The sequence below is a fragment of the Magnolia sinica genome, chromosome 4 (genome assembly GCF_029962835.1).
Source record: "Magnolia sinica isolate HGM2019 chromosome 4, MsV1, whole genome shotgun sequence".
Lineage (NCBI taxonomy): Eukaryota > Viridiplantae > Streptophyta > Magnoliopsida > Magnoliales > Magnoliaceae > Magnolia > Magnolia sinica.
The window spans coordinates 30,869,074-30,883,959 of NC_080576.1; the positions used below are offsets into that span (position 1 = coordinate 30,869,074).

The 14,886-nt window shown below is 40.9% G+C and overlaps 1 protein-coding gene across 5 annotated transcripts in view; it reads right to left on the minus strand.

The window, feature by feature from the left end:
• Positions 1-13,991, minus strand: part of LOC131242953 (mediator of RNA polymerase II transcription subunit 22a) — a 32,160-nt gene extending 18,169 nt beyond the window's left edge. For 4 of the 5 annotated variants that reach the window (XM_058241950.1, XM_058241951.1, XM_058241948.1 and 1 more), the window contains exons 1-3: positions 13,846-13,991; positions 13,280-13,446; positions 8,112-8,275 (exon numbers count right to left, since the gene is read on the minus strand). In XM_058241950.1, coding sequence (XP_058097933.1) covers positions 8,112-8,264 — 153 coding nt within the window. In that variant the 5' untranslated portion in view covers positions 8,265-8,275; positions 13,280-13,446; positions 13,846-13,991. The remainder of the gene's footprint in view (positions 1-8,111; positions 8,276-13,279; positions 13,447-13,845) is intronic. The other variant, XM_058241949.1, reaches the window with a different exon arrangement.
• Between the last annotated feature and the right edge of the window lie 895 nt (positions 13,992-14,886).

The following is a 14,886-nucleotide window of genomic DNA, read 5'->3' on the forward strand; positions in this document are numbered from 1 at the left end:
GCGATTGAATCCCACCATTAAAAACTTCGAAGGTGTTACAAAAAGTTTTCGATCAATCTGATAATTGTGTTTTCGATTTTGATGAAGCATATCCAATGATCAAATGGACCACCTGAGAGGTTGGATGGCAAAAAAAAACATTACAATGGCCTTAAGAAGTTTATAATGGTGGGTATTTAATCACCAATGCTTCCTTTGGTGTGGTCCACCAGAGTTGCGGATCTGCCACATTTTTGGGCTCATGCCCTAAAATTATCTGGCAAAATATATGGATGGCATTGATAAAATATATCAAATCATAATGGACCCCACAGAGCACCGAGCCACCGACCCTGGAGACCCTAAACAAGTTGAACATGGAAGTCCACTGCGCACCGTGTAAATTATTATGTTGAGTGGACCAAGTCAACTCTATGGGGCCCACTGTGATTTATATACTTTATCCACTCCGTCCATCCATTTTACCATATAATTATAGGGCTTGATTCCAAAGATGAAGCATATCCAATGATCAAGTGGACCACACCGCAATGAATAGTGTGAATTGAACGTCTATCGTTGAAAATTTCTTAGGGGCCATAGAAGTTTTGGATCCATGTAATTTTTGTTTTTTTTCCTTCATCGATGATTATGTGATCTTATGGACAGCTTGGATGACAAATAAATATCACTATGGGCCCTAGGAAGTTTTCAACGATAGGAATCATTGTCTCCACTGCTTTCTGTGGTGTGGTCCACCCAAGCTTTGGCTCTGTCTCATTTTTTAGCTCATGACCTAAAATAATCTCTCCAAATGGATGGACCGTGTGGATATAACACATACATCATGGTGTGGTCCACGGAACTTCGTGACATCCACGCCACCCGAGGTCGCACGCTCCACACCAACACGTAACACCTAATCCGCGAACGCCGTTTTCCTTTGAAAGCCTTTCGCAGGAAGTTCCTGCGCTGGAAACTTGGGTGGGGCCCAACGTGATGTTTTTGAGAAATCCACACCGTAAATCTGTTTTCTGAGCCCATTTTAGGACTTGAGACCAAAAGTGCGAAGGATCCAAGAGTCAAGTGGGCCGCACTAGAGGAAAAGGTGGGTAGGAAAATTCCTGCCATTGAAAACTCTCTGGGGTAGAAAGTGATGTTTACATGTCATCCATACCGTTAATAACGTCATTCTTGCTAGGATGAACTGAAAACACAAATATTAGCCTAATTCAAAACTTCTATGGCCCCACGAATATTTCAACTGTGTACGTTCAATACTCACATTTTAGGCCCACTTGAGTATTAAATACGGCTCATTTTTGGCCTCTTGTCTTAAAAATATCTTAAAAAACAGATGGACGGAGTGGATTTCTCACAAACATCATGGTGGGCCCCACCTAGGTTTTCAGCGCAGGAAGTTCCTGCAAAAAATCCGCGTCCATAATCCGCTTCCGCTCCCTATAAAAAGGTTTCAAAACCCTAAATCACGAAAAACACGCCCGTAGAAGAGGTTCCAGAAGGGAACCCTAAAATCCCAAAAATCTCAAAAAATTCCTACGATTTCGCATATTCTTCGCCGGAATCATCATTTGACAGGGCCGTGATCAACGATCCTATTCTACAGGTACACTTCCAAAAGTTTCTTTTTCCCCTTTTTTTACAATTTTTTTTTTTTACTTACGGAGCCCCCGATATTATCGTCCCTTTTATTGTCGAAAAGGAGTTGTTGGCTATAGTTATCCCTTTGACAGGGCCGCGATTTCTGGTCGACAACGGTATTTTACCAGAAAAATCGATAAAATCGCCCAATATTCGCCAATATTAGGAAGAGAAATGGAAAAAGTGAGTTTCGATGTCGCAACTCCGGCGACACCGATAATATCGGCGATATTATCGATTTTTCACCGATAATATGAACACTGCACGTGATCTTGACATCCTTCAATGGAATGTCCACAATCTTATTTCTATTCACCCAACTCAAAAAACCCCGCATGCTTCTCATTATACAGCCTCCATTAGACCTCTCATATGAAAACCTGACTACATTAAAATCACACCCCCCGCTACCCATGGGAGCTGCCACCTATTCCAAACCAAGTCTCACTCCTCCCAAAACACTTACCTAAGAGCTGCCAAATTTGGTCTATAGACAGAAGTGAACACCTTTGAGTCCTTTTTCCACACCTTTTGAGTCCTCAATTACTACCTATCATCCCGTTGCACTTGCACCTATAGCAACCAACACCACCCATTCTTTCTCCTTAACTTCCCAGTCGTAATTAACAAGATCCTTGTCCATCGTCCACATCTTAGTCTCCTGCAAAGTCAACAATTGGGCCTTTAGCATGCCTGCATAGGTCTTTGATTTAAACCCACTTCTCGCAGTAGCCAAATCCCCAAACATTCCAACTAAGCATCTTCATTTAGACATTGCACTGACCCCTTTTTCCTTTCTTCCCATTTTAGGATGAAACCCTTGAATTGTAATTAATAGGTGATTCAAGTCTCACTAGCCCCTTTTACCCTTTGGGGAAAGCTGAACTATCCCTTGATTCTTTGCCCCTTCTGTGCTCCCCGTTCCTCAATGAACTAAAATAAAGCAACGTAGTCGTCATCACAATCTCCAATTGAGACTACTACCTTCCCAACAAATTAATTACCTCTTTGATTCACTTCCTCTCTCTTGCTTCTCATTCGAATTTCTCGTGACCCTAGCAAGGGTGCCAACTTCGATCTCCGATAAGCCTTGACCTCCGTACAAAGCTGTAACCGCTCCTCTTGCTTCTTGAATGGGAGGAATGTCCAGTGCTTCTAAGAAAGGATTGTCCACTCCCTGGCCAACCCGTAGGCCGTATGTTTACAACTTTAGATACAGAGAACTTATCTTCATGCAGCACCAACACTATAGCTTACACCACCATATTAGACTCAAAAACAACGCATACAAATGCACCACCATCTCCAGAGATGCATGAGAGGAAGAGTTGATTACCCCATAGCAAGCACCTGCATGGCCTAGTGCTGTTGGAAGGGGAAGCATCATTGTTAATGCAAGGTCCACCAACCCCTTACTTTCAATAGCAAAAGGAGAACAAGAAGAAGCATTGAAGGGTTCGGATAAAACTGAGGCTCTCCTCGCACATGTGGAGAGGGGAAACGATGACCTCACATGCCTCATTTAAAAACTCCACATGAATGGGGACAAGAACATGCACCAAGGAGACAAGCCTCTGCCCAATCCAAACACGTGCATCTCCATGACTCCATCCTTCACTAACCCGCCACGAACCCGCACTAAGCCAACAACGATCATACACAAGTCCTTAACTGAGAGTTCCGGACCTCCTAGCCTATCTCCTCATTCTAAGCTTGAAGACCGAACCACCCTTTGTTCGCCACCCAACTCCAACACCGCCTTCAAAAGCGCACACATGTCATTCGATGATAGACACGTCCCCTCTAACCTGCCTTCAACCAGGACATGTGTTTCTCTCTCATTTACTCGGCCACCCAATGACACCTCCATCATAATATTAGTTGTAGCCACCACCACCACCTCTCTACCTTGACCTGGCAACAAGCTACATGTTGAATTGAGGACAACCCACCAACCTTTGACACACCCCTTGCAAGCCACTACAAAGCCTCTCTTAAATTCGGTACTCCATAGGGGAACTGTGCTCCATCGTCTCCCACTCTCCTGCACCCACCACTCCCCGCTTTTAGCTTTAGTGTTTTGGCAGCAAGTACCCATCCGAACCACCTCTTCCTCTCTTCCCTCACGTAAAACCCTAATCGGGAGCTTCACGTCCCCAACAACAATGATGATTTTCTCTAACATTGCATCCCTCTTCTTCTTCCTCACACAAATTGTCACCGGATCAATGGCCATCAACTCCCCGACGTAAGATCCCAGTGCAGCAAAGGCTTTAAAAAGCCATAGCTCCAAAGGCACACCCCATAACTAGACCCAGAACACTTCTAGCCCGAACTTTGACCAATCATCCCACCGATACAAAGCTTCTATTGGGCCCTCCTTAAACATAACTCGGGTGAGAAAAACTTTGTCCAAGTTTTCACAAAGCCTTGAAGAAATCCAAATCTCAAAATCACTCTGTGGTTTCAAGATACAATCCTCCTCCATCCTGCAACAGGAAGCTAACCACTCTCCCACCTTGACCATCGAAGCCCCCTTCCTTGTCAATGCCACCAAACACCACTGGAGAGCATTCTAGGAGTTCGCCAGTACACCTACATGGAAGCACACCTCCGACCCCTCTTCCAACTTCCTCACCCACATCCATTTACCTTCCTTTGCAGGGTTCTCCTCCCCTTTCATACCATCTCTTCCCCTCCTCTCTTTTTCCCCCAGTGAACCCCCTCCATTACATCTCGATAGGAGCCCGACTCGTAAACCTAGAGTATACTGGTATTGTTCCCCTTGACTAAAGTCTCACTATTCTTTGAGCATGATATTAGAAGCACCAATTGGGAAACAATCATCATGTTGCGAGCCTTCAATCTCTTCACTGGCAACTCAAACCTAGAGGCTTGTGAGGCATGCCCTTATTTCCAATTTCATTTCCCCTGTCCCTATTCGTCTCCCCTTTCCCAATTCCAATCCCCACACCACCCTTCCTGATAGTGGCATTGTTTACAACCTCAGGTCCGTAGCGAGCATGCTACACCGATAGCCTTTTTTTGTTGAAGCTCTTCTTGTTGAGCATTGCAACAGCACGGCTCACCTCTTCTTGCAATGCCATTCTCACAAAAGCAAAACCCCCGCTTGACTTCGATGACCTTCCGCAATTCCCAAATACACTAGAAAAAACGTCATCCAAAATAATCAGCCGGAAAGTTCTCCATAGATATTATTGGAAACTCGAAATGACCAGAGCTCATGAGTCATGACCTTGCGTACTAACCGGCTTATCAAAGCCCTTCTGACCAAAGTCCACCCCTCAACCCTTTTCCCTTTATAAGAAGTCCCCTCCTTAAAAATCTCCGCTCCCACATCTTCATCGCATCTCCCTTCCTGAGCTCCCTTTCCTCCATAGAACCCCCTCAACTCCTCCCTTCCCCCTTTAAGCACCTTCTTCGAAACCCTCTCAATGTTCTCCAACCCTTTCTCCATGTCTTCTCCTTCCATTCTCCGAGAATATTTCTGCCCACCCTAATGCCCTAACTCCCCATCCTGTTGTTTGTCTTCCAACCTTCCGTCTCAATCACCATCTCTAACTGTTGGGAAAGAAATCGTTTTGCGGACCTCTCAATTCCTCCAGCGAGAACGACCTCTGGACCTGAATCTTAGATGAGCACGCAATCGCCGCCCTTGGCGGTCTCTCATCACCAGTCTCGGATACGAGCTTTCCACAATAACACCTTGATACCCTCTGAAAAATGCAAAATTTCCATTTCACCTCCCATTAATCTAAAAGTACAGAGTAAGGATTAGGGTGTACTGCCAAAACATGGCTTGGGGTGGGGGGAAGCATAGAAAACACAACCGGCAATTAGCAGGCTAGGACTTCTCACTTTTTCTGACCCAATCGCAGAAAGGGCTCGCCAAGCTCTCTTAATGCACTTGGTGTATGGGGTAGCAAGGAAAAATGCAACCGAGTAAGTGGCTTGCCAAATTCCTACTTTCTCCAAAACAAATTGTGGTTGACAAAAGAATAGGAAGGTCTTGTTGCTATCATCCTGCACTCTCAACCACATTTTGATGCCACGCCAACCTATTAACCTTGAGAACCGAAAAATGTACCCAAAACTAATTTAAAGGAATAAAATATAGCAAAACTTCATGCCTTGCTAGTTTTCAATAAATTGTGTGATTCTTAAGTGTTTCGGTTTGAATCCATAATTACTTTCTATCAAACATAACTCAAATCAATAGATTCTAATCCTAAATTGTAGGATTTTTAACATCACTAATTGAAATTGAAACTTAAGCTTTAGTTAAAGATTTTGATAGGCAGGGAGTGCTTCAGGAAGTGGATTAGGCAAGTTGCATTTAAAAAGGTTGCCTTCGAATGATGCACAAGTGAATCAATTTGCAATTATTCAAATTAGTCGAGTGGAAGGGACAAATTCCTCGTATTCTCTGTCGGAAAGAAATTATAGACTTTCAGTTAACTTTGTTTCAGGACCAACTTGAAAGTAACGTGATTGCATTTTTGAACCTAGACCCAAACTACATGTAATAGGGACACTAAAATTAGATACTTCAAATTCTCTAGGAGTAAGACTCGTAATTGTGATTCAGTTTGCCAGTGCATCCAAAAGAAGCCAAAAAACTACTTTAGGGCAATGTTGTCAAATTTGTTATCGCATTGCAAATTGTAGTAGGGTCGTATCGTATCGAATCGCAAATCGTAAAATTTTTACAATTTTCTCAAAAAATTGAAAAAAAAAACGATGAAAAATATTAATAAATCAGAAGTTTTTTAAAAAACTCATCAATCTTCCTTTTGCCATCAATGTGCACCAAGTAACACAATGTCATTATAGTGTTAAAGGATTCTTATTCCTTTATTTTTCTGTCTTTCAAGAAATTCTCCTTAAAAAATATACAAGGGTCCTTCAATAATTTATGTTCTTGTTACATTTCTTGAATGTAGAATCATGGTGGAAAAGCGGCCTTTGATACTGTGGACTGATGAAAAAAGATATTTTCATTTCGAAGCACCATTCCATAATACATATAAGTCAGCATGATCATAACCATCCATAAAAACACGACAGGTAAGTCATACATCAATTTGGTGTTTCAAATAGTTAAGAAGTAAGAAATCACAAAAAAAAAAAAAAAAAAAAAAAAAAAAAAAAAAAAAGGAAAAAAGAAAGAAAGAAAGAAAGAAAGAAGATGATAGAAAGAAAGATAAACAATTTAACATTGACGAGAATATGTGTTATTTAATCTCTTACAAAGAACAAATAAAATAATTTACCTTTTCTAAACGAATCCTAAAGCTCCCATTAATTTAAAAACATAGAATAAAAGCCAAGTGAAGCTTAAAATAGAAGAGAACAAGTATAATTTGAATCATAAATCAGGATTTGAATCGTAAGTGATAAAATTCAAATCATGGAATCATAGGATTCATATAAAAAGGGATTCAAGGTTGCGATTCAAATCATTTTGCTTAAGATTCAACTAAAATCATATATTGTAAATCGTAGGATTTTGACAACACTGCTTTGGGGGTGGAATAGCGGAAGGACAATAACCTGCCATGGTTGCCCCAAACGAGAACTTATAGCTGAGCTTTACCTGTGCATACTAGTCACAAAGGTTCCCTCGGTTTTAAACCAATACAACCCGTGGCCTAAACAGTATTTTGTGAATTCATTATCAACATAAATTTTCTTTTTCTTTTTCTTTTTGGTTTTTGGGGACCAACGGAAACCTAGTCTGCCTTATGTAACTGAATTCTATACACTGGATGACATTGATCTATAACCCGTTCCCCTATGCGTTTGTCATGGCTGTGCCCTACATTTATTTTGTAATATTGTTGAAAATCTTTTGAGGAATCTATGTGACATAACCCGCAGTTGACTGGGAAGCGGCACGTAATGCAACATGACCAGCATCTTCTTCGGGTGGGTTCTGCTGTGGATGAACCACAGACTGCAAATAGAAAAGGACAGTGCTACCTTTGAATCTGTGGACCTTTTTCTCGTTCAATGTAAGCCATAGAAGATATTCTTTTCTAGTGCTGTCAAGATCAAGGTGTTCCAAAACGGTAACGGTGGCCGTTGTACCGCCCGTATCAGCCATTATGGCCGTTTTTTATTTTTTGAAAAAACTGTTACATGACCGTTACAGGGCCGTTACGGCCATTTCGACCCTGTAACGGGTAACGGTTATAACTATTACCGTTACGTAACGACCGTTACGGCCATTACGTAACCGATTTTGAATACCTTGGTCAAGATCATCCAATTAGTGTGTTTCTACATGGCCAATCCACAGTAAGACCCACAAGATGAATGGTTTGGGTAATGGATTGCTGTGCCACAAGTCCAATTTGATATCAGTGTAATAAACTCAACAATAAGCAACATGTGCCTAAGAATACTTGGACAAATTCACATGAGGAAATTAGATTACTAAAAATTACCCTAGCAACATTAACAAGAAGGCTGAAATTGTCAACGATGTTGCTAATATCGGTGTCGACTCGCTGTAGCAGAGTTTTCTGCTTCTGAGCTGCCGCTGTGGCAGCCGCAGCAGTGGGACCACTGCCAGCACCTCCACCTCCTCCTTTGTTCATCTTCTTCTACCCTGAAAATTGAAATTAAAGGAGATTACTTGATTTTTCTTTGAGACGGATGCAGAAAAAAAATAAGGAAAGATTAAAAAAGAAGAAGAAAGAAAACAAGATCCAAGGGAAACTCTATAATGAAAGCAGGCAATAGATGGAACCAGAGAAAATACAGTGGGCTCAATGATGAAAAAAGCAAGTACATAAAATACCATAAAAGATGAAGAAGAAGGAAAAAGACAGGTATGCTGCCTGAAATATTTCCATTTCATTTCGCTCAGTTGATGTTTACTAATTCCACATGCACATGGGAGCACCGCTCATACACATGCAGGAACATGTGCCAATGTACCGATGTACAAGATTAGGGCTTTCCATCATGCAGGCCGCACTGTTTGAATCTCTGGCCCAAAATCAGGCAATTTCACATCTCAGGTGGACAACAGCATACAAAACAAGTGGACTGATATGAAAAATTGCTTCAACCATCAGTTGGTACATTGTCGCCTACCCGAGCAGAATTACCTGATTTTTGGGGCAAAATATCTAAGAAATAAGAGAATATTTCCAACAAAATAGAGAGCTCAGATCCCGTCCTCTCCCAATCTCCAAATATTGAGATCTTAGAGGCAGGGAAGAGGAGAGAAATTCAAAGGCAATTTGTGCAAGGACAATTAGGATGTCAACTGGCCACGTCTAAATCAGGTCTGAGTTGGACCGAGCACAACCAAAAATGTATGGCTGCAGGAAAGGTATTATACAATGCTCGGGCCAAGATTTGTAATATAGTGTGTTCCAGAATTCAATTTTTATGAATGGGCAGTGACCCAAAATACAATGGGCCTCATAGTGGATAACCTGTGCACCAAAATCTTCCAGAAACGAAGATCCTAGCTATAGAATATTTGCCTCCTATTCGTTGAGTGGAAACCATTGATGCAATTTCTTTCTTACGTTTCATTGTTGTCCATCCATTGAGAGGTATAGAAGTCTCCATCAGGGAGATTTTTGGGCATGGACCATACATGGTGGGGCCCATAACATCAACAGTTTGGATTACTAAACAATAGCCCCACTTGTACAATGGTATTCTGTAATCTCTGCCTCGAGCATGGTGTAACACCAACAAGTTTTGTGTCCCCAATCCCATACTAATAAAAAAATAAAAATAAAAACTTAAGAAAATGTGAAAGCTGGGATTCGGGGAATGATAGAATGCTAGATGCAAATGTTTGCATGGTACCCAGGCTGTCAATTTGCACAAGTAGGGCCCATTTTTAAGGGATTAAACCCATTGATATTATGAGCTCCGTTTTAGATGGTGCATGCATTAAAAACTCCCATATGGAAAAAATCTTGACGCTATAATAGGTGGCCCATCAAATAGAAAATTAAAGAGAGAATAATAAAGCGATAGTTCACATTCAATCAGAAAAAAGGCCAAATATTCTATAGCCATGATCTTACAATCTTGGGCATTTTATCCAATCATTCCTAAATTGTACAAACTGAAAATTTTCCATAACTCAGAAAAAAATAAATCAACCAAATTTGATTTTTCCATCTGCAGCTGCTAAATTCCTTTGGCCTGTTTGTCTGTTTGTGAACATTAAAAAACTTCAGAAAAGAAAATGGTTTTCATGGATATCTATTTTTCCCCTGTTTGAGAATATAATACAATATACATATTTATATAGGGTTTTGTTAATGCCCCCACCTTTGTGCGGACGTTAGCAACGTCCTAAAACCTTTTAAACGGCGCATAGGGTAACCTGTCCCTTTGAATGGGGCCAATTTGTTACAACCGTCTGTTGTTTATGAGCCATAAATCACATGGTTAGAATCATCAAATCAAAGTGTTACTTTAGAACCATAAGAAATACAAAGTGGAATCTATCTGCTAGATGTTTCAAGATGATGATTGGACCTATTTTGTTTTCCAGTCAATCTTGACTATCCATTTTCATGCTATTGATCAGAAGCTTAGGATCAACTGATTGGCATGATACCATGGCTTGGTCCTAGTTGTATGAGTGAATGAACAATTCAGATTGACAATAGGTCACCCCATGTGCTGTTTAAAATGTTTGCAGAATCAAACCTTTTAATGGATATGGAAACCAATTTCTATTTTGAAGGTTTTCATTGGGAAAAAAAAAAGGATATCGCTTTATTCCAAAAAAAAAAAACTAAATGTCGGTTTCCAAGGTTACTTGAGGCAGTTCGCACCATTTGATGGTTGACCTTTTAATGTTACCAAGGAAAACACTCCAAACCAAACAAAGGAATCACGGTTGGAATCCACAGCTTTCCATTTCTTGAGGACTCCATGTTGGTTTTCCATGTCCACATTTTGGTTTCTCTATGTCCAAACACCCCCTTACAAGCTTGACTCTTTAAACCGTTGAATTCTCACACTCAATTTCATTTTTTGGTTATTCATCCTTCACACAGATTCATATGGACTTGTAGACAACTCCTGTGCTTACATTTAATACATCCATTAGAGACTTCAATTTCATGTGAAATCCACATCCACTATGTCGACGCTGCATTCATAGTATCTGGGAATCATAGCTCAAAGGTATTCATCCATCGAGGACATAAGATGGGGTGAAATTGTTACCACTAAGCATGTCTATGTATTTATAGACTAAGTGTTCCTAACATAGTGTACATGAACATTGGTTTCCAAAGCCAAATTTTAAATGAGGGTTTGGATTTTTCATTGCCCATTGTGTAAATTTATTAGCAATAGCAATACGTCCAGTGTTCAGGTTGCATGTATCAGTCGCCATAAAGATTGCAATGGATTAAATGGTCCTTTACATAATATCAAGGGCAACCACTTCCCAATTGCAACCATAAAGATTCCACTAAAGAAAACTCAAATCTATTGCAAATAAAAGAGGTAGAATTAAGATCCCTACCCTTTCAGGTGTACCGTATCAGTTGTCATCACACGGTATGGGCCAGTATTCAATTCCAACAAGTGGGGCCCATGGGGAGGTGATCCAGATCTCATCTGTTATGTCCCCCCATTGATTGACTATTCCCAAAACACTTATTCATAAGACAATCTTAAAATTCATTTATATCTATAAAAAAAAAAAAAAGGCATAATTGATCAATGATCAATACCAGCCTTCTCCTATTCACCCATCGGGTTGTAGTAGAAATGATTGCAAATTGCTGGTTGAAGAAAGCAAATGGCTGTTAATGATGTTGAGCCTCCCAAACCCGTACATTACTAGATTCTCCACACCCTACTGAATTTAGCCTAAAAGAGAGAACACACATATCAAAGTTCTCTAGTTCACCCCACACATTGCAAGGACCGACACTCTTTTATTGATCATAAATAATTTTCTTAACAAGGCCCCCAAAGGACAAAAGTTACACCCAAGCAATGGCAAATGTCCATGCCTCCATTACAAAGAGACTCTTCCTGACTCGGGCCAAAGGTAAGCAGGACAGCACTCTCAACTCGATAAGTAACTTGTAGTGATATTTTCCCTACGAATTATCCAAAGAGCATTATCAACAAAGAAACGATGCATTTAGGAGCAAATAACAATAATAACAAAAGATTCTTAAGCTTTATATGACTGACGACTTGAACGTGCATATTAAGCACTAGAAGGCCTAATAGATCCAGAGCACATTGAGAAAAAGAGGTATCTCAGAACCAAGAAAACATCTCACTCCTATTTCCAACCTCAAATCTAGTGGCCCTTAAAAGTTTTCCAAAGACATTCTTGAAGCCTCTATAAATGAGAGTTCAATGCCAATATCCTCTAACATACAATTTAATTTAGGATGCATAGCCACAGAAAAAGTTCCAAGAAACCAGCAGTCAACTACCAAAACCAACTATCAAAAGCATCTTGTTGTAAATGAACTGAGATCCTTCCATCTTTTTTTTTCTCATGCCACAATAAGCATCCACATCCTGCCCATACTTCCATTTGGAGGAAAACCCATTCAATTGTTCCAGTGCCATCTTTCACGCAGATAAGTGTGCTCCCTATGCACTCATAACCTTAAAACTACCACTATTCAACTCTCACTCATGCTTTGTCAGGAAGCCCAATTCCAATGTCATTATTGCTACCTGGACATGATTGGAGGGACTTCACTTTTTTCGTTAACCAGAATCCTCTACAGCACCCATTGCAGGAAGTGTGTACAACAAAAAGCTTCGTGTGGCCCCACCATTTTGTGTGTGTAACATCCAGTCCATCCATCATTTGTAATGAACATATTAGGATGTGAGCCCAAAAATTAGGTAGGCCCAAAACTCAAGTTGCCCACACCACAGGCAATAGTGGGATGGGGAGGCCCACCATCAAAACCTTCTTGAGGCCCACCATTATGTTTATATGACATCGAACCCATTCATAAGGTGAGCCCCACCAGGATGAAGGGAAAAAAAAAAACTAAAACTCCAACAGGCCCCAGTAAGGTTTCAATGGTGGGCACCCTCATCCTCACTATTCCATTTGGTGCAATGCACTTGAGTATTGGATCGGCCTGATTTTTGGGGGTCACATCTCACATGAGCTCGCGCAAATGGACGGACGGACTGGATTTTACACACAGATTATGGTGGGCCTGACGGTGATTTTTGTTGCACAAGCAAGTGTTGCAGAGGGGTCTTTTTTATTACCAATAAATAGAAAATGCAAGGGTGTATTCATCAGTCAAAATTCCCCAAAATGAAAGGCCATGTAGACGGTTCATAAGACCTTATGCAGAAATAGACACAAACACACACAATAACTGCAGCAGCGACATCCTGTTACAAAAATCAATACTCAGTGATCTATCATCTCTATACCCATCTGAATTTGTGCACCAACCATTTTATAAAACCATATAAAATGTCGAAATCGTGCAGAAACAAACACAAAAATTCCTACCATAAGAGAACAAAAGAAGATATATACCATTAGAAAGCTAAAACCCACTCATTTTATCAACTACCAATTCTAGAAAGCATCATCTTCAACCGAAGAAATTACCTATTTGAATTCAATGACCACTAAGTATAGAGGAGTTATATGATCCTCAGTATACTTGGCTCCTCAACATGTACAAACAGGACCAATGGCCAGTTGGGCCCCACCAAAGACGGACCTTCCTTCAATACTCTCCAAGCTTGAAACAGTCTAACCCTTCAACGTGTGGCCTGCAAATAAACAGTCAAGCAGAGAAATAAAGCTACGAATTCCAATTCAAATGAAAAGAGGCCCGAAGATTTGCAGCTAGGATATTCCAAATCGGGAGATTTTTGGGCCGTGGTCCATCTCTAACGGGACCCAACAAACCAATGGTATGGATAACTGAACCATAGTCATCGGTCGCTACAAACAGAAGACGTGAGTAGGTTGTGCATATTCAAACAGTAACCCTAGAATGATTGATTTCCATCGTATAAATCTATTCATTTCCACCAAAACAAAGAAGAACTACTTATTGGAACCCTAGGAAGAGGAAGGGGGCGATCAGATCCATGGCTAGATTCCAACGAATCGGAATTAAGCGCTCTCGCAGATGTAGAGAGAGAGAGAGAAAGAGAGAGAGTTACCGACGAGAAATCCACAGACGAGAGAGGCTTTCTTTCAAAATGAGTAAGGGCCTGTTTGGATGCCTGTAAGTTGGGTAAGTGAGAAGTGACTTACAGGAAGTCACTTACAGGTGGTGTTTGGGGGAGAAAATTCACCTGTAAATAACTTACAGCCTCTAAGTCACTTACAGGCAAATCTACCAAAAAACTGCAGGGTGATGGGGGTGAGAAGTCACTTCCCTGTAAGCCGCTTACAGGCTCAACAGTCAGATTTTTAAAAAGAGAGAAAGATAGAGAAGCGCACACTCTCTCTCTCTCTCTCTCTCTCTCTCTGCAACGACCGCCCTCCCTCTCTGCAATCTCCCAAACGGTAGGGTTTGATCGCAATGTTTCCTTTTTTCCGCTTTGAAAACGGGAGTGGATTAGGTGTTACTCGTACATAGGCATGCTCACCGTGCTCGTGCGCACGTGCGCACCTCTTCACACGTGTCATGACCCTCTAATCCGAACGGTCCATGTGATGAAACATCCCATTAAACCTTCGGAGGCTAATTTTCACCCTGATCTAAAACTCTGGTGGGCTATAGAGAAGTGAGATGAAAATCAAGGGAGGAAACTATCTTCTTTTGCCATAGTCCACGAAAGCTTTGGATCAATGTAAAAGTTGGGATCCGAGGGTCATGGGTGCTCCATCATATGGACCATTCAGATTTTATACTAACATAACATACCATGAGTTATCAAAAAACTCTCACGAGAATTTGCGCCAATGCGTGCTCAGCTGAGCATTTTGACCGAAGGGATTGATTCACCGTAATTTATATATTTGATCCACTCCGTCCATCCATTTTGTTTACTATGGATGGTTTAAAGTAAGAAATGTCCAGTGGTATGCGTACAATGGTACAATCTACACTCATCAGATGACTGGCTTGTTTAATGGAAGTTACCTCTATTCATGATCCATTCATTAGTTGGTCGCATGGAAATATAATCTGGATCACTAGAAGGTGGGTGCCCCTACATCATATTATACTTTGTTGCTGCTGTCATTTAAGAACA